The 21,661-nt window shown below is 39.8% G+C and overlaps 1 protein-coding gene and 1 long non-coding RNA gene across 3 annotated transcripts; one reads left to right on the plus strand and one right to left on the minus strand.

The window, feature by feature from the left end:
• Positions 1-4,745: 4,745 nt before the first annotated feature.
• On the minus strand, positions 4,746-13,899 carry LOC131126073 (uncharacterized). The gene is made up of 3 exons (XR_013627542.1): positions 13,593-13,899; positions 13,205-13,460; positions 4,746-5,195 (listed from the first exon to the last, which is right to left on the minus strand). It is a non-coding gene; the product is annotated as an uncharacterized LOC131126073 (long non-coding RNA).
• Positions 9,431-21,661, plus strand: mylk4a (myosin light chain kinase family, member 4a). 2 transcript variants are annotated; one of them, XM_058068224.2, is made up of 15 exons: positions 9,431-10,228; positions 12,105-12,242; positions 12,447-12,540; positions 13,125-13,491; positions 13,607-13,920; positions 15,385-15,490; positions 15,906-15,999; positions 17,107-17,216; positions 17,466-17,607; positions 17,687-17,757; positions 17,838-17,966; positions 18,868-19,020; positions 19,089-19,167; positions 19,283-19,337; positions 19,439-21,661. In XM_058068224.2, the coding sequence occupies exons 1-14, from the start codon at positions 9,746-9,748 to the stop codon at positions 19,334-19,336; spliced, it is 2,334 nt and encodes a 777-aa protein (XP_057924207.2). In that variant the 5' UTR covers positions 9,431-9,745; the 3' UTR covers position 19,337; positions 19,439-21,661. The 2 variants fall into 2 exon arrangements, with proteins under 2 accessions (XP_057924207.2, XP_057924208.2); XM_058068225.2 differs by lacking the exon at positions 12,105-12,242 and having other exon boundaries at positions 9,432-10,228.

The raw sequence follows: 21,661 nt of genomic DNA on the forward strand, positions 1-21,661 counted from the left end.
CAATTTACTTTACATATCGGTGTAGTATTTACGACGCAGTTTTAGTTTTAGGGCCATATTGGGAAAAAGGGTATAAGATTTACTAGAATAATGTTGTAAATTTATGAGAATAAAGTTGTAATATTAAGTTCCATTGTGTCATACGTGTCAGAGGGAAATAAAGCATAGCTCTTCAGGAACGAAGGAAACTTTTCTCTTGTTTCAGGCAAGCTTTTATTTATGAGGTGGCAGCAAAACATAGCAGTTGAGCACAAACACTTCTCACTTCTTTATAAACCAACGCTTGACTGAAGGAAAAGGAAATGTCTTGTAAACTTAACTTTTTTCCTCATAAATGTACAACTTTATTCTCAAAATCTCAGATTAAAAAAAGTATTCGTAAGTATTCACTTCCTGGATGGGAAATGGGTAGGTCAAGCAAAATTAATATACAAACTTGGCTGAGGAATGTACTACAAGCAGAGAATACAGTACAATGTATTAAAATAAAAATGATTACATGAAGTAGATGACGATAAACACCTAGATACAGCGCTTGAAAGTAAACCTATACAGTCTTTGTTAAAATCGTTTCATGAAAAATCTTATTGTATAGCTTTCAACATAGATGAAACAATAATACTCAATTTTGTGTCGTTAATTAGTATGCCAGAGGTTGAGTATGTGGTAAAAAAAGCATAGCGATCGCACATTGCAGCTACCAAATCAATACAAATGGTGATCGTATGGTGCGATTTTCCTTCTATGTGCAACAATCCTTGCCTATGTTTCTGCTCAGATTAAACACCAGGGTGGGAAGACAAGAAGAGCCAAGCCAAGTGGAGAATGGCCAAGTTTAAATCAGTTCCTCAGTGTGCCAACAGCAGAAGCATGACCCGGCCGGCCTTCTTCCCTGACTTAGAGAAAGTGAAAACTATGCGTTCCTTCTGGGAGATGAAGTTGGAACTAGAGGTATCCATGCAGTCCATGCATTCTTTAAATACTGAATTCTTTTAAAACTTTGAGTGGAGAGCAATTACGCACGATTAAGTCAAGGTAATCAGTAGCACCAGTAGAGGGGGCTATAAAGCCAAACTTAAGAACAGCACTGCTGGCTTTACTGGGTTTTTTTTGGTTCTTGACACGAAATACAATTTATGTCACTAGAAGAACCATTTGGCCGTTAATGACAACAGGTTTATGTGTAAGCAACATATAGTATAAACAAGACATGCCTAATAACCACAGCAATGTAGAAATACGCGCAACCCAATGGAAAGAAAACTTAAGTATGTTTGACGCAGCATTGCATCAACATAGGATGCTGCAATATGTTTGCAAACATACTATATATGTTCACATTAAACTCTGTCTTGCATAATAATCTTGCATGTGTTTTGTCTGTTACATTTGGCACTGTGGTCATACAGTGATAACTTGGGCTATTTATTTCCACCAGTGTGTGCATGGACAAGAAGTCTTGACCCCTCAATCACAATTTCTCCTTGAGACTGAGATTATGTCAATTAGTGCACTTCAAAAGAGGCATGGGATGAGAGGATTTCAATAATGGCTTAATCAATAACAGTATAGTTGTGATAGTCAATGATGAGGCCTATGTTTAAGATCAACTTTATTTATCCAATATTTGTGAAAGTGCAAAGTCATGCGACGGCAGAGAAAATAATGCAGAGATTTATGAAGTCAGATTTTTTCGAGTAGGCACTTTTGTGATACAAGTGTATTATGCTTTTGAACGCATATTGTTTTGAGAAGCCAAGCTCTTTACTTAACTGTCCCCAGCAACTAGATGGAACTACTTTCCCCAGAAATCTGACCAGAACTCGGCTCAGGACACAAAGTAGGAGTGAGTCGCTGTTGACGGACTTCACTGTTTATGGAGGTGTCAACCTCATGTCCAACAATCCCATTTATCCCTTTAAGGACTACTACATCGTGTCAACAAACCTCAAATGCCTGAAATATCTATAGCTAAATATACTACAGTAAAGTCTCGTTATATCGATATCGATTATAACAAATTACTACTTATTACGATACTATTTTCATTTCCCGGCAAATTTCTAGTCTTTTATGATATAATTAGTTCCGTTAGTACGATACCCGGTTATTATGATAATCCGGTTACTACGATGCCCTTTTCATCTCCCGCCAGCCAATTTGGTCTGCTTATGTCGATACAAAAGCAGCTTAAATCAATCTTTGCTTAAGGATTTCAATACCAAAAAAGAACACGCGAACGGCTGCTTCCAGTCAACTTTATTTTTCACACTTCCACCACCAGAGCGCAGCACACACACCGATTCCCGCACTTCCTGGTTCACAGGTCATGCTCAACCCGCCCCACATAGCTGGCCAAACACATGTCTGCAACAGAAGAACCAACTGACATAGCATACACACCTATTCCAACAAAGACACAAGCGTACAAATACATGTATTTAATTGTGTTGTATTCAGATATCTTTTCATCGCTTGCAATAATCACTGTTTTTCATATGTACATGCTGGCGTTCGTTGGTTCTTCTGTTGCAGGCATGTGTTTGGCCAGCTATGTGGGGCGGGTTGAGCATGACCTGTGAACCAGGAAGTGCGGGAATCGGTGTGTGTTCTGCGCTCTGGTGGTGGAAGTGTGAAAAATAAAGTTGACTGGAAGCAGCCGTTCGCCGTGTTCTTTTTTGGTATTGAAATCCTTAAGCAAAGATTGATTTAAGCTGCATTTAAGAGTGCATTATTGCCCACTTTTAATGCAGTTCGGCGCAGGATCGGATATATGGATAGTCCGGTTATATCGTTATTTTTTCCGACTCCCGAGAATATCGATATAACGAGACTTTACTGTATTTGAATTTGAGTATCGATGTTAGAGTATGAAGAGCTGGTGTTGGAAATATCAATATTTCAGCATTGATCCGCACATCACTAGTTATGAGCAGTTCAGGTGTACTATCAAAATAGAAAACAATTTGACTATTTACGTGTCCTGTAGCCATAATGTTATCAGTGTCTGTGGGAGTCTTAAAAGTCTGCTTTTAATTATGGATCTATGGAAGCTTGTTTGCTGCACACTTGGTTAGACACTTTACATCATCTAATCCTCGCCTCCATAGTGGCAAATAAATGTTTCACTTACAATCACTTGTTACTTGAAGTGGGAAGTCAGTAAACATCGAAGACATGTAGCAAAAGAGAGCAGGAAAGCACACAACAGTAGAAAATGAAATGAAATAATTTGGCAACAGTGCAGTTGTAAACTACATAACAATGGGAAGAAAACAACTATCAACAGTAAATAAGCAAAAATACGGAGAAAATTGTACGGACAGCTACACTCGTAGACCAGTGAAGCGTTACGTCAACATACTATGTCATCGCATACGTCATCACATACGTCACCAAGTCAAAGGGCTTCCGAGTGAAGATGGGGAGGCTTACTGAGTGAGTTTATCATGTCACACACTCTTCCCTGGCACCTGTCACTCTTTTGTCACAGGGACAAACCAGCCGTCATTCGACTCTAAGTGCTGATAGGAGCGGTTGAATTAACAGACAGGCTCTATTGCACGATAGAGGAGTATTAATAATTTGGGCGTCCCTTGCACATGAAGTTTGCTGTCGTCCTCTGAAAGGCGTCACTTGAAGCTGTTGCTGCAAAGCGGGGCCGTTAGAGGAATGATGAGGGGAAATGTCAGAGTATTGGCGAACATTACGACCATTTGGGACACTTGGCTAGTCCACAACATGTGTTTGTTTACATCCTACATCTGGCAACGGCTTTGGGATTTACTCAGTTTTTGGAGGAGTCGCAGAGCATCATTACCAACACCTGAAGCCTCACAGGTACACACGGACATTTGCACACAGTGGACTAGTCAATAATGTTGGAAAAAAAGTACTTAAACAGTTTACTAGCGGAGATACGCTATGTAATTATTTTTTTACATTTTTGAAAATCCTTCAAATATGTAAAATCATTCAAATTTAGCTTTGTGGTGGCGTGTGCCATTGAACTTTCGTTGACTTGCTATTTAGTTTCCTGTGGAGTAGTGGAAAGGGTGAAGGGTGTGAGCGGTGGAAAGCAATAGTTACACCAGTAGTTGTGCTGTTAATGGTTTTCACCTATTAGCCATCTAACTTGGTCCGGCACACAACAAAATTTTGTAACTTAAGTTAGGCAATTGAAGTATTATTTCATCCAACCAGTCAGCAAAAAATATATATAGTGAAATATATTGTAATACAATTATACAATAATAACCTGAATTAGGTGATGAAGACAAAGTAATTTAGGGTTGAAATTAAGAGATTTAGAAGTATTTTAATAGGCATTAGGTATCGTAATCATACAGTATTGGTGGTCTGTATGTTTATTCTGCCACTGATAGTACTGATAGTACATGGTTTAAGAGGGAACAGACAAAGAGGAATGAAAATATAAGTGATAGAAATAGCAATGGTTTATGAACATTCACTGAGATTCGGTATGGGTAGGGAAAGAGGGGTGAAATGTAGCAACCAATGATGAGAGCGTGTTTTCCATTGCCTGTTTGTGCAGTGCTGGATAGACCAGATAAGCATTGGGTACAGGAGTAGCAGTCCCCAAGAGCCGGTGGGGAGGCGGAGGAAGGCCAACACATGCAGATGTAATTGTTATCAGTGTAGAAGCATTTGTGTGTTCCCTGTTATGTGTTATACATAGTGACGATTAAATGACAACAAAATGACGACTAAAACGTAATATAACAGGGCTAACAGGGTGTTTAAGAGCAAGTGATTCTACACGACCGCTATGTATTGACTCATATTGCTGGTGTGTTGCAGTGTGTAACTCAATATCGTACCTTCTGGTCAACTATCTTTCACATAGAAAGAGGTGCAAAATAGTTTGCATGCCATATGGACACAGTTAATTAAATACACACATCCTGGAGTTTTCATGAATGGTGTCAGAGTGTGCCCACCTCAGACAAGCCGATGTCCTCCTTGCCCTCTCTTGTTTCCATTCCTCTTGACATTTAGGAGATCCACATTGACATTTACCACAGCAGATCCACCACTATGTGACTAAGCTCTTCCCATGTGACCTCCTGCATTCTGTCATTGACCTCAAAAGTCCCACGTAGCATCCTTGCTAGCATATGGATACCATATAATAATAGTGCAGCATGGGCACCTCCCTCTGAACAGCACGTGACCTAAAAAACAGTCAAGACAAAGTTGTACAATAGAGTTTATAATCTGCAACGGATAAAAATCATTTGTGTACATGCAGAATATTGTGAACAATAGTCACTTTGTTCAGTTTTGTCAGTTGTCTCATGTAATCACTTGTTGTCTTTTCTCTGTATGTGCCATCCTAAGCCACGTACGTACTAGCCAATGTTGCTAATGTAGTCTTTTGTTACTGCGCTTTGCTTTTTGTTTGCTCAGTTCTCTGCTCACCTTTTGGCCCCTGGATTGAGTTGAGGATTCCTATAGAACAGCTACATATGATAACTCGCACAAAAAGCTTTCTAGATAATGCAGAATCTGCACCTATTCCAGCTGTATTTCCACCATGTACGTATTTTCCAAAACTGTCTGTTTTAATTTATTGCACCCATGGCCTGCTTACTCCGCTGTGGTTGGTCACGCTTTGTGCTAACATGGTGAATTTGAAAAAAATATATTGATCTTATTTGTTTGTCCTCTTTTAATTGAGTGTTGTTCAATGTTACTCATTTTTAAACATATTGATAATCACTTCTGTCTGTCCCCGGTTAAGCTAAATGAAAGAGTGCCGTGACTTGGAGGGGCATGATGCACAGACTACAATGATTTACAGGTGAAACCAAATAAAAATATACCGCCATCCATTGCTACATTGCGGTTCAAACGTCGCAACCTCATTTTTTTCAAAAATTAACAGCTAGGACACCCGGGTTCTCCGCTTGGGTATCTCTGTGTGGAGTTTGCATGTTCTCCCCGTGTGTGGTACTCCGGTTTCCTCCAACATTCCAAAAACATGCTAGGTTAATTGGCGCCTCCAAATTGTCCATAGGTATGAATGTGAGTGTGGTGTGAATGGTTGTTATGTCTATATGTGCCCTGTACCTCGCCTCTCAGCCAAAGACAGCTGGCATAGGCTCTGTGAGGATAAGCGGTACATCAAATGGATGGATGTTGCTGTTTCGTGGTTGACTATGGCCTTGGTAAAAATGTGGTATTCAGGTCACACTGTGTCAGTAATGTTACACTGATGAGACACAACTTGTACTGTATTACATTTCCTGCTCACTGCATGGAGTCATCCATGGTGTGTGAGTGTGAGTGAAAAAAGTTATCTTATCAGAATAAATTCACTTATCACAGTCAGGTCTGGAACCAAATAACGGCAATGAACTAGGGATGAATGTACTACAAACACATTAAATAAACGAGGAAACAGTGTTGAATATATTCTTTGGGTCTGATGTCAATTCCAATTTGTGACATTTTACCTTCAGGATTTCTAATATTTTTTTCTACAATTTTCCTAAATACACTTTGGGGAACAGCTTTTGTGCATCGTACTTCCATGGGTTTTTACTGTTGTCTTTTGTTATTACTCTGGGTTCTCTATTACCTCCGTATATCCCCTCTAAAACAATGTGCTGGTCCATAGTATTCCAAAATAATTCCATCACAAATTACAATAAGAAGAGTATGCTAAACTCACCATGTTACAATAATAATGTAGTTCCAAAAGGCTTTGAGGCATGAATGGGAGTGAATCTAACAAATTAGATGCATATTTAGATGTTTTCCAATGTAATTATGTCAAATATGTTTGGCAAGTGAGCGAACACACAAGATGACGGAAAAAGAACACTAGGGATTTCTGAGACATCAGCGCAGGGAGTTGAGTTTCACGGCTGTCGCACACACATTTTAAGTGCACAAGTTTCCGAGAGAAAGTAGAGCCAGTACTGGCAGACAGGTCGATGTCCGTGAGGCTAACTGGACAGTAGCCATGCAGCTCAGTGTCTCTCCACCTCTCGGGACATTGTGTACTCCGACAGGGAGCCTATGCTCCATTTTTAACAGATCACATTGACCTCTTGCCAAATTGTCTAATACTACAGGAGGTCAAGCAGGTCACTTAAATGCATAAATTGAGATGATTCCCCTGCAACTTCAATGGGATGCAAAGTATAATAAATTCAGTGACTTTAAGTAACTTGAAATATGTATTTCAAGTACTCTGTAGGTTGCAGTACAAAGCATTTTATATTGTAAAAGGTAAAAGGTCAAGGTAAACACAAATGAACTGCCAGGAAATGGCCTTATTGAGGTGAAAACACTGGAGGCCGACAATATATATATGCAGTCCATTGCACAAAAACGTAGTAATGTATAAGAGATATACAACAGTGCCTCCAAACACGGTAATTTTGCAGCCACTTTAGCTAAAGTACATTTAATTAAGCACCTTGTATCACACCATCAGATTATGTATGCATACACTTTGCTTAGCAGCAGTTGTCAGCGAATGAGTGGTCTAAAGTGAGTAATACATTTGCTCTGTGTCCAAAGTCTCGACAGCTTCAGCCTGTTATGTGCAAGTATACTGTACCTTCTTTTGCAACCAGCATGGGTGTATGATTCCATACGTGCAATGGACACCGTGGATTGTTCCATGCACTTGTGACACCAGAAAGTTCCATGCCTCTTAAATTGACAGGACATACCGCAAACGACCTATGCTGTCTGTCATCTGTTGGCATCCCAGGACAAGTGCGAGCATCACTGTCCCTTCCAGCATGATCAATGGCTGCTTTCACGTCCATCTGTTTCCGTTGCTTTTTTTGAAGTCATCTTACATGACTGTGGCTGGGAAGTGGTAATCAAATGCAGGAATGAGTGGTTTTAGAGCAGGGGTGGGCAAACTTTTTGACTCGCGGGCCGCATTGATATGACAAAATTTACGGGGGGGGGGGGGGCAGACTATATATTTTACACGTAACAGTCCACCTGGTATTATTGTATCTGTAAAATTGTCATGCAATCTGCTATTATTATTTATTATTTTATATTTATATTTAAATATTTTAAAAATAATAAAATATTATAATAACTACAATAAAATTAAAATAATAATTATTATATTATTATTATGTAAAATATATGCAAATATAACAATAATATTATATATAATTAATATAATAATTAGCATTAATATAATAATTATAATAACCATAATAGTTCTAATAATAATAATAATAATAATAATAATAATTATTATTATTATTATTATTATGTGCTTGTGTCCCTTTTTTCAGGAGCACTTTGTAAACAACAGACCATGTCAGAAAACGAAATTGATAAAACCATCAAAAGGTTGGCTCAGGCCATGATGCCAGGTTGTATGTTGAGTTTAAATGAAATACTTTGGAAAGATTGGGCGGGCTGTATTCAAACACTTGGCGGGCCGGATGTGGCCCCCGGGCCGTAGTTTGCCCACCCGTTTTAGAGCAAGGATATATTTGCTATTAATTAAATAAGAGTGAAGTGTAACTGTATGCTGACTTGAGCTTCCCAACTCAGTGTGCCAAGCCTTGCTCGCTGCACCCATGAGCTCAGATTTTGGCTACAACCTTTACAGTGTGGCAAATTTGGCTAGGCTCACACTGGCTCAGTTTGCAGTCTGTGTCTCCAACATTGTCAAGTGTCATTACAGTGGCTATGACAAACTGGATTGCTCCAAAGCCCCATCTGAATTTACAATTATTTTAATCATTTCAAATATGGCATCTGTTTGTCCTTCTGCAAGGTTTTTCTTATGAAGTCAACTTCTATTTTAACCCTGTGAAGACAAGTCTGTTAGGATACACGGTCATACATTGTGTTTGGATTACATTCATATTGTAAGTGCACAGTTAAAATGACCTCTTTCATGGTGGTTATCAGTGGTTGTTTGTCAGTGAGCTGGCAGGCGATAAATCACCCATAGCAGACATCTCTTCTTTCAGGAGGCAGGCCAAACATGTTACTGTACTGTGTGCCTCCCAAAGATGGATGTGGCCCCTTTTACATTCTGCCCTGTTGGTATTGGCTTTTTAAAAAATTGTTTGGAATATTCTGAAAATGTATTGCACGTTTACATTTTGCCATTTTATGTTTCTATACACTGCTCTTGAACTTGTATGTAAAGATTAGAAAAGGTGCCTTCCACCTTTATTGACTGCACGTTGTTGCCTTTTCATTAGCAAATGAGCTTTATCACACACCAAGCCACTCTAGTAGTGTACAGTGACCATTTTGACACAGAGCAGGCGAGTGATGCTGCTCGGCTTAGCACTTAAAGGCTCTCAAATGTCTCATAGCGCAAGCAGTGCCAAGCCCCCTCCCCAAACACTTGACCCTTGCTGACGCAGTCTGTCCATTTACATTTAGGTCTACCGGCCTGCTCCGTTCCCAATAGTGTGGAATGGGACAGGCATAGGATTACAGCGTGAGAGGAGTGTAGGTCTATTGGAGGTTTATTGTTTTGGTTCTTTAGCAATCTTTTGCCACCCTTATTAGTATTGAAGGCTACTGCTGATTTTTTTAATCTTGAATTCTTTCACTGGAGAGTTACTCAAAAAGTTTGCACACCTGACGGGAGCACTGAAGGGTAGAGCTGGCTCCGATTGTTTTAAAAGTCTTTCCGTCTGTTTCACGGACGTTATTGATCGAATTCTTGTCTCAAGTTGGTGTCTTGACGTGATTTTGCACCCAGAAAGCCATGACTTCTTTGATGATGACCGCAGGGCAAGGCCAGCAAGATGGTGACAAGGCAAGTTTTGACTTGATCCAAAATCGGATCGAGTCATTGAGCGGCAAGATGGACAAGCTCATCAACCTTCAAGAAAAGGTCCTCAGTCGACTAGATTCTGATTGTGGAGGTCTTGTAAAAGAAGAGAAACTCAATGTTAGCAAGGAAGAAAACCTTGTCCCCCGTGGAGAAGTGGGACAAGTCAAGGAGATATGCCAGGAAATGAGCACCATTGTGTCGGCGGTCAACCAGCGGTCTGAGTTGCAGGCTCAGAAGCTGGAAGGCATGGAGAAACTGGTCCTCAGCATGCAGCAGGTGATCAGCTTCATCGGGGAGACGGTTAAGAGCTCCAGGGTGATGGAGCTCATGTTCAAAGGGCCTTCCGCTAGAAAGGGTAACAAAGGAAAACAAGTCCCGAAGTTGAAATCATCAGACACCAAAAAAACAGAGAAGGTGAGAAATACTGAAACAACAACTGAGTGAGTTTGGGCTTTTCAACAATTCGCAAGAGTATCGGTTGCGTCTCATATTCTCGTCCATGACTAATGACGTCTTTGGGCTGGTTTTGGTCGTACCTTGTCGTATCTTGGAAAACGATGTGAAATGGATCATGGCAGCAAAGCTCTAGCCTTACAAATGTGACTTGGTGTGAATGTAGTTTAATGTGCACGGGGTTTTATACAAGCTGTACACACAGAGTGAGCACTGCTTGGACTGCAAGCATGGCACGAGAGATACGGGGGTCAGGAGTGAAAAGGAAGCCACTCTCTTTAGAAAAGCTTTTTCCGAATCTGGGGCACAGTATTTGTGGTCTAAAATCCATTTGACACATTGGGAGTCCGGTGTCAAAAGGCATGTGACGAGTCAGACGTCCTCTTCCTTTCTCTCTTTCTCTGTCCAGACGCTCTGACACACTTAAGGACAATGGCCACGGTTGTTCCTCAATGTTTGCACTTGGTAAAGCCGTTAAATATCAGCTCTGATGTTGATAATTACAATATTGATTTTTTTGCAGATCCCCTCCAACATGTAACAGTCCAAAATTAAAAGTAATAAATTATGTCATTATGTCATTTAACTCATGTGTATTGCTGAATTTGTTGTTAGAGATTCATGCGTCATTCACTGAGGAATTAAGGAAAAAGGTCACAATGTCTGACCTTTAGTAATCTCAATTTACCCGAAAATCATGCCAAGTCTGTTTCCAGTTGCTGCCAATTATTATTAAGTGTTTCTGTGGCATCGGGAGAGGCATTCACTGACACCCTGCAAATCTTATCAGTGTTCACTTATGATGACTTATGTAACCTGAGACTTGTGTAACAAGACACAAGCAAGTATTCACCTACTTGAAAGCATTACAGTATGTCACATTTCCTAAAGAGGACAGTCAATTAATGATGAGCATAATAATCAACAACAACTGAGTGCAATAAGTCCGTATGACTCAGGTTTCAGGGAATTTCTGTTACCCTTAGAGCCGCCATCCTCCAGCACAACCAAGGGTGTGACATTCCGAAATTTCTGTTGAGTAATTTCCGTTACTGCCGGTATTCAGAGATGTGATCTGCAGCAAGTGTTGCTGTTGCCGGGGAGACGCAGCACCGGAAATATCTTCTGTGCTGTTTACCTCACGGCAGTAAAAGTGAGAAGCCTGCAGGTTCAAGACGACTTTTTCCATGTTAACCTGAGCACATAGTGTTTAGTGAGTTTACTCAGCTGAGACATTTGGACCAGAGCCGACGGTCACTTTTAATATTTTCCGCTCAAGGTCAGAACCCGGCGTTGCATTCCGTGGTTGAGTGCAACAAGTGATAAGCTATAAATTCACTGCCCTGCTGCCGTCTGTCCATCTGCCACAAATAATCAAAGACATGACGTGGAACAAATCAGGGCGTGCATGAGTGAAGTGCCTGACTGTAACCCCAAAACAAAGGAACTGTTGCTTGTTTTTGTGTTATTTTCATGATTGCTTTTCTGTTTCTCTAACATCATCATATCTTAGTGTTGCCCTTTTGTGACTCCTGACTCAAAAGCATTCATACTGATGCTATTGTGTGTGACAAATACAGTATTTGTCCAAGTTGACTAGAATAAAGGCTAAACACCACAATGGACCATATATATATCCTATATATATACACGTATATGGCTCATTTTGGACTTGTCCATTAACTTACTGGTTGGAAAACTTTGGACTTTTTGTATGTCAATAGTGAGATCTTGCCAACTGAATTCATTTTCCGGTTTTGGTTTTTACGTGACTCATCTTGTGCTCATTCGTATTGCCATAACCCTACTAAGCGCTGCCATCTTGTCTTTTTACTAGAAAACTACCTCTAATAAAGCCAATAAAGGGAATCAAGACATAACTCCAGTTTGTGAGCCTACTCCTCCGCAGCCATCTCACAGGACAAAGCTCCACGGACCAAAGCATTTCCTGGCAGCTCGCAAATGTGGAACCTTTGTAGGTTTATTTGTGCTCATAAGAGAGCGGCGCCTCTGCCTTTATACATTATAATCTGCACTCTTCTGGTTCCTTATTTTCTCACTTTACTTCAATAACATCAGTTTTATCATGTGCATGTTGTCACATAAGATGCATTATAATGCACCGCTGCATATTCTATTTCTCAAATACTATTGTTAATCACATATTTTTTTACAGCAGAAAGACCATAAAGGCAAAGACGGTGCAGAGAAGCCCTGTTTGAGCCCCAAAGGTGTGAAAGCCCAAATGAAAATGAAACCTCCAGACACATCAGGTACACAGATGAACAGTGCTATGTGTACTGTGAATTAGTAAATATTTAGCAAATGTTATACGATGCAATTGGAGACCAGTTTTCAAATGTTAAGTTAAGTCAAGGTTGTGGAGGGTGTTGCTACACTGTTGTGTCTACTGTGTTGACAAAAATGAAACATAACATGTAAAATATAACAATGTTAAAATGGGTCCAAACATTTTATGTTACACTCAAACTGAGCTTTTTTTAACTGAACAGTACTTAACATTTAAAGGTCAATTCATAATGTAATTTTGAACGCAATCTTTTGCCATTTTGAACAGTAGTTTGTGAAACCGAAGAACCTAAAAACTCTGAACATGGATTAAGTTAGGTTAAGTTTATTGTCCTCAAGCCCGAAGTCAGCTGGGATAGGCTCCATGACCCTAATGAGGTTAAGCGGTATAGAAAATGGATGGATGGGTTTTATAGGCGGAATAAGTCTTTTTGGATAAGCCTTTTTAGCTGTTTTTATATCTTAAGAAATCATTGAAAACAGTAAGATGTGTTCATGTCTCACATAAAGGCTTTGGATGATGAGAACATTTTTTTATGTGTTGTAGATGTCTCATTAAAGAAGCAGGCTTTGCTTCTAGAAGAGGTGCAGAAGCTTAACAGAGAGAATTCAGAGAAATCAGCTCACCAGCTCACCGATGTATATTTGAATCTGGAAGCTGGCGTTCCTTCTCAAGAGCAACAAGGTGATGGTGTACAGGACCTCGTAGTGGCATCCCAACAGGAGGCGGTCGGTGCAGAAATGGATGAGGACAAGATTCCAGTTGGAGATGTTGTTGAGGAAGAGCTCACGCTAGATGTTGAAGATGTAGAGGAAGAAGTCCACCTCGTAGAAGAAGAGGAAGAGTCGACAGCTGAAGATGCAACAGAGAGCTCAGAGCTTCCTGACAATCAGACAGAACACACAAATGCAAGGTAGTGAATGCAATTAATTAGCTTCTCCATTTCTCGATAACCTACATGTATGACTTGACGGGTAAAAAAAATCAATACAAACAAATCAATACTGAGCATACTTTTGTACTGATAGTGGCAACTGCGAAGTGGACTCGCCAACTTCAGAAGCTGACCTGCACCAGACAGTGGAGCTCGGCATCGCTGAGGAACCTGTGGTGGAGGAAGCTCAAAAGGTCCAGGAAGACAAGGAGGAAGAAGGGAAGAAGGAGGGAAAGGAAGAGGATGAGGATGAGAAAGAGCAGGAGCAGGAGGACTGGGCTGTCTTCCGGGCGGATGGGGTTGAGTTTCAGTTTGACCTGAAGGAGAGGCTGGAGAGAGAGAAGAAGGAAACCAAACCCAAGAATGAGGAAGAAAAAGAGAACGAGTACATGCAGCAATACTATATTGGTGAGTTGCTGAATGGTACACTATAGGGACAGATGCCTTGGAACACATCAGTTAATGTGTGCTTCTAACTTTGCTGGAACATTCTGAGAACAGCTCAGTACACAAATCAATAGTAGCTGGAGGCATGATGTATTTTCCTTATGGGTCTGAATTTGCTATCTTGCCATATGTATATGTATATGAGACGATACATCAGGGGTGGGCAAACTACGGCCCGGGGGCCACATGCGGCCCACCAAGCGTTTGAATCCGGCCCGCCAGTTGCTTTCTAAGTATTTCAACTTTTAACATACAAACTGGCAACATGACTTGCAAGTCTTATTTAGTAAAAAAACAACAACAAAACTGTCAAATTAAATGACGTAGTTAGATGTGGTGTGATGTTTAAAGTGCTCCTGAAAAAAAGGGACATGAAAACATACAGCTGATAGTATATAACACTTACAGATAAAATTAGACAAAAAAAAATTCAAGGAAAATTATAAGTATAAAATAGTGTGTGTGTTAAATATATATACGTATATATATATATATATATATATGTTCTGGCCCCCCCGGACAATTTTGTTTCCTCAATGCGGCCCACAAGTGAAAGTATTTGCCCACCCCTGCGATACATGATGTTGGGTTCAAAAAGACGAGACGAGATGAGACGATATTTTCACATTTTATGAAAACTAATATGACAAAATATTGGACTGGACAAATTTTTTTTTTAACTGAGTCACAAGACAATGCCGATGCATTTTGAAATGTTTTATACCCTTACATGATTGACATCAGGACATAAACTAAAACTAAACAAAATTCTAACAGTTAAAATGATGCCTGAAGATACCTGGAAGTAGTGAATTTCTGAAATAGACATGTTTCGATAGAAGTCAAATGCAGCAATGTTTTGATCTGACAAGTCTTCAGTAGCTTTGATCAAATGTAGACTTCCGTTTCTTCATATAACACTGTGGCAGATGTTGAACTCAGATGAGAAAAAAGCAGCCACACATTGCAAGCAAGAATCAAGGCCAGCTTGGATTGCATGGATTATAGTGCAAAGCACTTAACTTCCCGTTCCAATCCTGCCTCGCGCACTGCTATGTCCATATTACGTGTATTATCATTCAAATACAAACCTACATGGCCTTTTTGAAAAAGTGACGCCTCCTATATGGAACAGCAACCAAAATTACTTCAAAAGTGCAGCAAGGTCACAAAAGACTCCACATTCTCTAGTCGTGAAATGCACCAGCTATTGAGGCAATGTGGTACTACGTCCGGTGGTTATTGTTTCTTTGGGGCAACTAAATAAAAAACATATCACTGCATGGTGCATATTGATAACTCAATCAAGGCAGTATGTCATGTTCTCCTTTACAAAGCGCCACTGTTGCTGACTCTGACAATAAATGATGGCAGAATGTTCTGGCATGACTTCTTAATGCGGATTATATCTTCATCCCACTTTAGATACAACTCCTCCTCCGGCAGCACCGTTTAATCACCGCATTGTGTCAGCCAAGCCCAACCAGATCAGTAACTTCTACACCATCAGCTGGCAGGAGGTCCTGGGCGGGTGAGAGCTGTTCTTCAATTTAGTTTGATTTTTTTTTAATTATAATGAGTGATGATGGCATGTTTATGGGTCACAACGCTGGTGATGAGAGGTTCTTGAAGCCTTGTATGACCTCCCACTCTCAGTCCCTCTCATCTGATGGGGTCTGCTTCATAACTATGAGCGTCTATTTTTATAGTCGGACTGAGTGGTATGTGAAACTGTATCCCCGATGCCAGCTGGTTGCTAATCACCAAGTGTTAATCCCCATCTTCAAAGAAGTGGTACAAGCCAGCACCAATGTAATGAAATAACAGATTAGGTTTATGTGAAGGGAGATCATTTCTTTTTATTAACACATAAGAAACACACATCACTTAGTGAGCAACAGTCACTGTATGGATATATAATCTGATATTCCTTGCTTGTCTTAAAGGGGTCGTTTTGGCCAAGTGCACAAATGTGTTGAAAACTCATCCGGTCTGACACTGGCAGCTAAAGTCATCAAGGCCAGAGCTCAGAAAGAAAAGGTATAGTCTCCTCAAGCACAACACCATGATAGATTAGCCCTACTTGACACAGACACAGAGCTACACCTCATGATATAAAAAGCAAAAGGCTCATTTACAGTGTTTAGCATGCACTGATATAACAGGAGACACTTGCAACACAAGCTGTGGGGATCTTTACCGGCGAGGTGAGAAATATTTGACCCAGAAGAGATGATGCATTGTGGGGCATCATCACAGCAAAGAACAGCTGACATTGGGCCGATTCTGAGAAAGCGGCTCAACAAACCCAGGCTTTGTGCTCAAGATGCAGCTCAAGTTCCCCAAACAAAGTATAACGGTACTGGGATGGTGGTAAAGAACTTACTCGACTTTGTAACAAAGTATTATTGTACTGCAGCGTAAAAAACTGTATATTTTATACATAATGAAAAAATAAATATTATGGGGCATTAAAGATGATCACTGTCAAAAGCAACACTGAACAAGGAAGGACCACTGATGGCGCATAAATGCGCAAACAACAATTGCTATGCTAACTATACCCTGATATTCTTTTTGTTTATGAACGCTCAACATTGTGCAACTTTGACACACTAAACAGGAGCACTAGCTTTCTTTGTTCATTTTTGAAATATGCCCATTTCAATCATAGACTGCTCTACCTGTAATGACCACGAGGTGGCAGTGTTGACTTGTTTTGTGGCGACTTTCCTTTATTTTTTGAACAAATGTTTTTTTTGTAGTTAATTGATGCCCCACACCTTATTATTTCAGCAAAAATTGTATTCTAATAAGACTAATGGGCTGAGTACTCATGTAGGCACTGCTGTGACATATACATCTGCTAACATTTAAGTTAATATTTCATATTACTTGAATTAAAAAATATTATTTTTAATTATTTTATTCCAGATGCTTAGATCAAAAAGTGAGCAAATTTATGGAGCATTCCCTCACATTATGAGTTCAGCCAAAGTTACCATGGTGCTAGAGCTGCTTTAAAAAAAGAGCTACCGTCATAGTACAGGCAAACCTGGCTTTGACTCAACAAAACCCAACCTACTAAACAAGTATCTTGTATCCTACTGTGTTTGTTTTTCAGCTTCTGTTTTTTTTTTCTATTAGGAGGTGGTGAAGAATGAGATCCAAGTTATGAACAATCTGGACCACGCCAACCTGATCCAACTGTATGCAGCTTATGAGTCGAGGAACGACATCATCCTTGTGCTTGAATAGTACGATCCATCTTTTATGTCTTCAACATTGCACCATAGGATATAGGTTGGCAGTTTCTCAGCACATCACATGTAAAATTGATGGATGGAATGTTTTAAATAGAGTTGCCAAGGGGTGAGAAATTGTCAGTATCGTTTTTTTTAAGGAATTTGGAAAATGGTCATTTTCAGTTTTTAGCAGAATTTATATTTTAAAATGTATATATATATTCTGTGCTTTAATATCTTTGTTCATTGTTTGTTACACAGTGTTGGTGGGGGTGAGCTTTTTAACAGAATCATTGATGAAAACTACACTTTAATGGAGCTGGATGCTGTGGTGTTCATCAGGCAGATCTGTGAGGGTCTGCAGCACATGCATAAAATGTACATCCTACATTTGGACTTAAAGGTACACACACAAACACACACACACAATGGAGTATGTTATCATCAATGAAACACTGAGGACATTCTTTCTTGAATTGCAGCCGGAAAACATCCTCTGCGTAAGCCGAGTCACAAATAAAATCAAGATCATCGACTTTGGCCTCGCTAGGATGTGAGTGTTTATATCCGCACTACAATGTTTTTGACATTTATAGATACCAATTCCAGTCGCACAATTGTACTCTCGACTAGATACAAACCGAGGGAGAAACTGCGAGTCAATTTTGGAACACCGGAATTTCTGGCCCCTGAAGTGATCAACTACGACTTTGTGTCGTTTAACACAGACATGTGGAGCCTTGGTGTCATCACCTACATGCTGTAAGTACGGATAATAAGACCACACTACACAACACTATACAATTCAGTTGGATGAACAAAATGTTATGAGTCTGTTATAGTCGCTAGATGATGATGTTGTGGTTTTAAAAAATCTGGAGTTGTGAATCCATTGTAAAATTAATCAGCATGAACTGCGATAACACTATCCTTAGTGTGTGTTATTTTTTTTTAATTGTTCTTGCTCGTAGTACAAAGTACACAAATTAGGCCTAGCAACAAACATGACATCCATCCATTTTCAATGGCGCTTAGCCTCATTATGGTCGCAGGGATATGCTGGAGCCTATCCAAGACAATCAATCATTCACACTACCATTCATAACTATGGACAATTAACCTAACATGCATGTTTTTGGAATGTGGGAGAAAACTGGAGTACCCGGCGAAAACCCATGCATGCACGAGGGGAACATGCAAACGGCGCACAGAGATGCCCAAAGGAGAGTCGAACCTGGGTCTTCTTGACTCTGTGGTCAACATGCTAACCCCTCACGCACCGTGCAACCCCAAACATGACATGACCAGAAAAAACAATCAATATTATATGTTAATATTATATTGAAATTGGCTATTGTTACTTTTTTCTACAATATAAAAATCTAAACAATTATTTAAAAACAAATAACCAAATATTGCAAATACAACTTCAGACTCTCCTTGTTCATTTTCTATTTTTATGAGCAACAGAGCCCTTCAGGTGCCCAAAAACATTGCACAAAGCATAGTTATCATGACTGGTACATGTATTTTTTTTATTTTTATTGGTACTAGAGTTTGTATTAGTTTTTGTTTTTGCTTCCCCAAATAAAACATGGAAAAAAGATTGAAAAACAAATTTAGAACAGTAAAAAAATACAATATTTTTGTCTCTGCTTGCTAGTCTGAGTGGTCTCTGTCCTTTCCTGGGTGACAACGACAACGAGACGCTCAACAACATCTTGGCCTGCCAGTGGAATTTAGAGGAGCAGGAGTTTGTGGACACGTCTGAAGAGGCCAAAGACTTCATCTCCAGACTCCTCGTGGTTAATAAAAGGTATTGCCTTTGTCTACCCCCGCTCATCTAAGCCTGACATGATAAGAAAACTGCTGTTACCTTTTCAGTTGGAGGATGGGAGCATCTGAAGCCCTTAGACATCCTTGGCTGTCGAACCCAGTCCTTCATCACAAACTTCATACCAAGGTAGTGTGCACAGTGATGTGATAAACGGAATGTGTCACTTCAAGCTACAGGGAGAGGGGTGAAAATAAATATCAATCATTATTATTATTATAAATGATAATATTTTATTGCACAGAAAACCATGTGTCGATCTCGGCGGTCATCATGTGTGCCCTCAACAGACAGTTGAGGTAAGTGTGCAAATTGTCCACAAGGGGGCGGCACGACTCAAAAGTTTTCACATGTAATTGAAGCCACTTGTTTTTCCTGACACTTAACTTTTCTTTATTAGGGCACCAGTGTGGAAAACCGGACCAAGCCTCGTGTAGCTTTATACATTTTATGTCACAATGAGTGGACGTCTGGCTAGTAATATGCTCAGATGAGACAAAGTAGCCATTGATAGCATAACAGCATCCTTTTAAGTCATACCGCATGAGGCTGGACCGTGTCACACTGACTGACCTCTGAGCCAGCTGCATTTAATGTATTCTCACTTTGTGTGACAGCATTGCTTTGAATTACAGGTGGTCTTCGGTTTACGGCCTTCTGTGTTCCGGCATTAAAAACTTACCGGTAATTTAGGTCCATCAACAATGAGACTCACTCGTGAGCGACTGTAGCTATTAAGAATAAAGGTTATTTTGTAACGTCTACCCAAAGGGGTCGGCAACCCGCGGTCTTAAACCCCTTTGTTGTGCCTCCGTTCGCAGAGCTTGAATAGTTTTTTTAACACCTGACTGGGAGAAATGCACATTTTTGAAGAGTTAAAAAAATCAGACTATGTGTAAGGCGGTGAATGCATCCTTGTTGAGTTCTGACCGGTGATTGGATGAACAAGAGGGAGGGGAAGATGGTGTTTGTCTGACCATGTTTGGTCAGACAAGAAACAGCCCCCCAGCAGTAAGCTAACCATGAATGTATCCTCAACAAAGAAACATCTCAGACGAAAAGCAGTATACGTCTGCATGGACCGATTCATTTGTTTCCTCTGCAAGTGACGCTGGCTTACTTCTTGCTTGATATGTGGCAAGAAATTAGCAAACAACAAAAGTTTAAGACAAAAATCATAGGCATATTCTGAAAATTAGACATGTATTTCAAAGTAGAACTACAAATGTATAAGTGGTCATCCTTGTAGTTCAGCCGTGCACACACAAGCTTGAATGTCCACTGATTGAGCGTTAAGAACAGTATAAGCCAATGAGCTAAAAGTCAATACTTTGTGCTGCACATTTCTTAAGGCGTAAGGTAGTGAGGTTCAACCAACATACTATCACAACCCCACTAGTTGGCTCTTTTCAAGTTTGTCAACCACTGGTCTACCTGGACGTTGGAAGGAAGACGAGGTGGTGGACCAACAATAATGGCTTTATTGCAAAACAACAGGCTACTGTTGGCTGCAACCACGCCTAAACAATATTAGCAAAATGAACTGTGCTCTGCATGCAGCCATTCTCCACCCACACCTGCCGCATTCACAGACAGGCTGAAATCACAAAACTCTTTAACACTACACATAACTGCCAGGTCACAATGCTATACTTGAGCATATCTAAGGATCTGCGACAGTAATAACTATGAAGTGTGGTGTTTTTTTATGTCTCTTTTTGTTATTAGTTTCATTAAATTCTTGTGTTTAATGTTTTTATTACAGTATTTTATGTCCTTCATGTGTTCCGTCTACAGTGTGAGTGACTTAAGTGTTAATTTACGGTAGGTAAGAGTTCTGAAAATTGGGCTTACAAGGCATCGAAAGAACGGAACTCGTTCGTAATTCTGAGACCACCTGTATTTCTGTACTTGTTCATTCTTAGAGCACCCTCACTTTGCTGCTTTCATTTCACACTGCCTAGTAAAAGCTTACTTTAATATATTCCAATTGAATTTGGGTTCCCCCGCGACCCTAATGGGAATGAGCGGCATAGAGGATGGATGGATGAATTTAGGTTCAGTGTTAACCCAACATCAGGTCAACACTGTATGTATGTTGGTGTCCAGTAGTATGCGCACTTTATAATTGTATTTATTTAAAAGCTACTGTAGGTTCTACTGGCCTTGTGTGGCTCTTGTCTTTTTGACATTAAATACATTTTTCTTTAGAATTCAACAAAAAAAATGTCTTATCAGCTGAATGTGTTGCTTTAAGTCTGTCTGTGCACAATCATCTAAGTTATTTTTTTCTATGTATTTTTTTAAAGCGTACTGTATGCATGAGCTGTCAAGCCAATCTGGTGCCACTTTCACTGTAACAAGCTTTACCCCATGTCATCGATGTCTATTCACCTTCTGTGAAGGTTCACTTTATACCTAAAAGGAACACACAACCTACCTACTGTTGCCTAATAGGATGATATTTTTAGCTCCACACTTTGCAAGGTTCTCTTTTAATTTTATTCTGTATGTTCATACGTTTAATAGTCAAAGTTAAATAAGTTATTCTCACTGATTGAGCATGTGTTATTATTTTTTTGTGTGCGTACACACCCAATAAATTTAAATGGTCTTAAACTTA

This window comes from Doryrhamphus excisus, linkage group LG6, assembly GCF_037039965.1.
Source record: "Doryrhamphus excisus strain RoL-2023G ecotype Guam linkage group LG6, RoL_Dexc_Guam_v1.1, whole genome shotgun sequence".
In the NCBI taxonomy this organism is placed as follows: Eukaryota; Metazoa; Chordata; class Actinopteri; order Syngnathiformes; family Syngnathidae; genus Doryrhamphus; species Doryrhamphus excisus.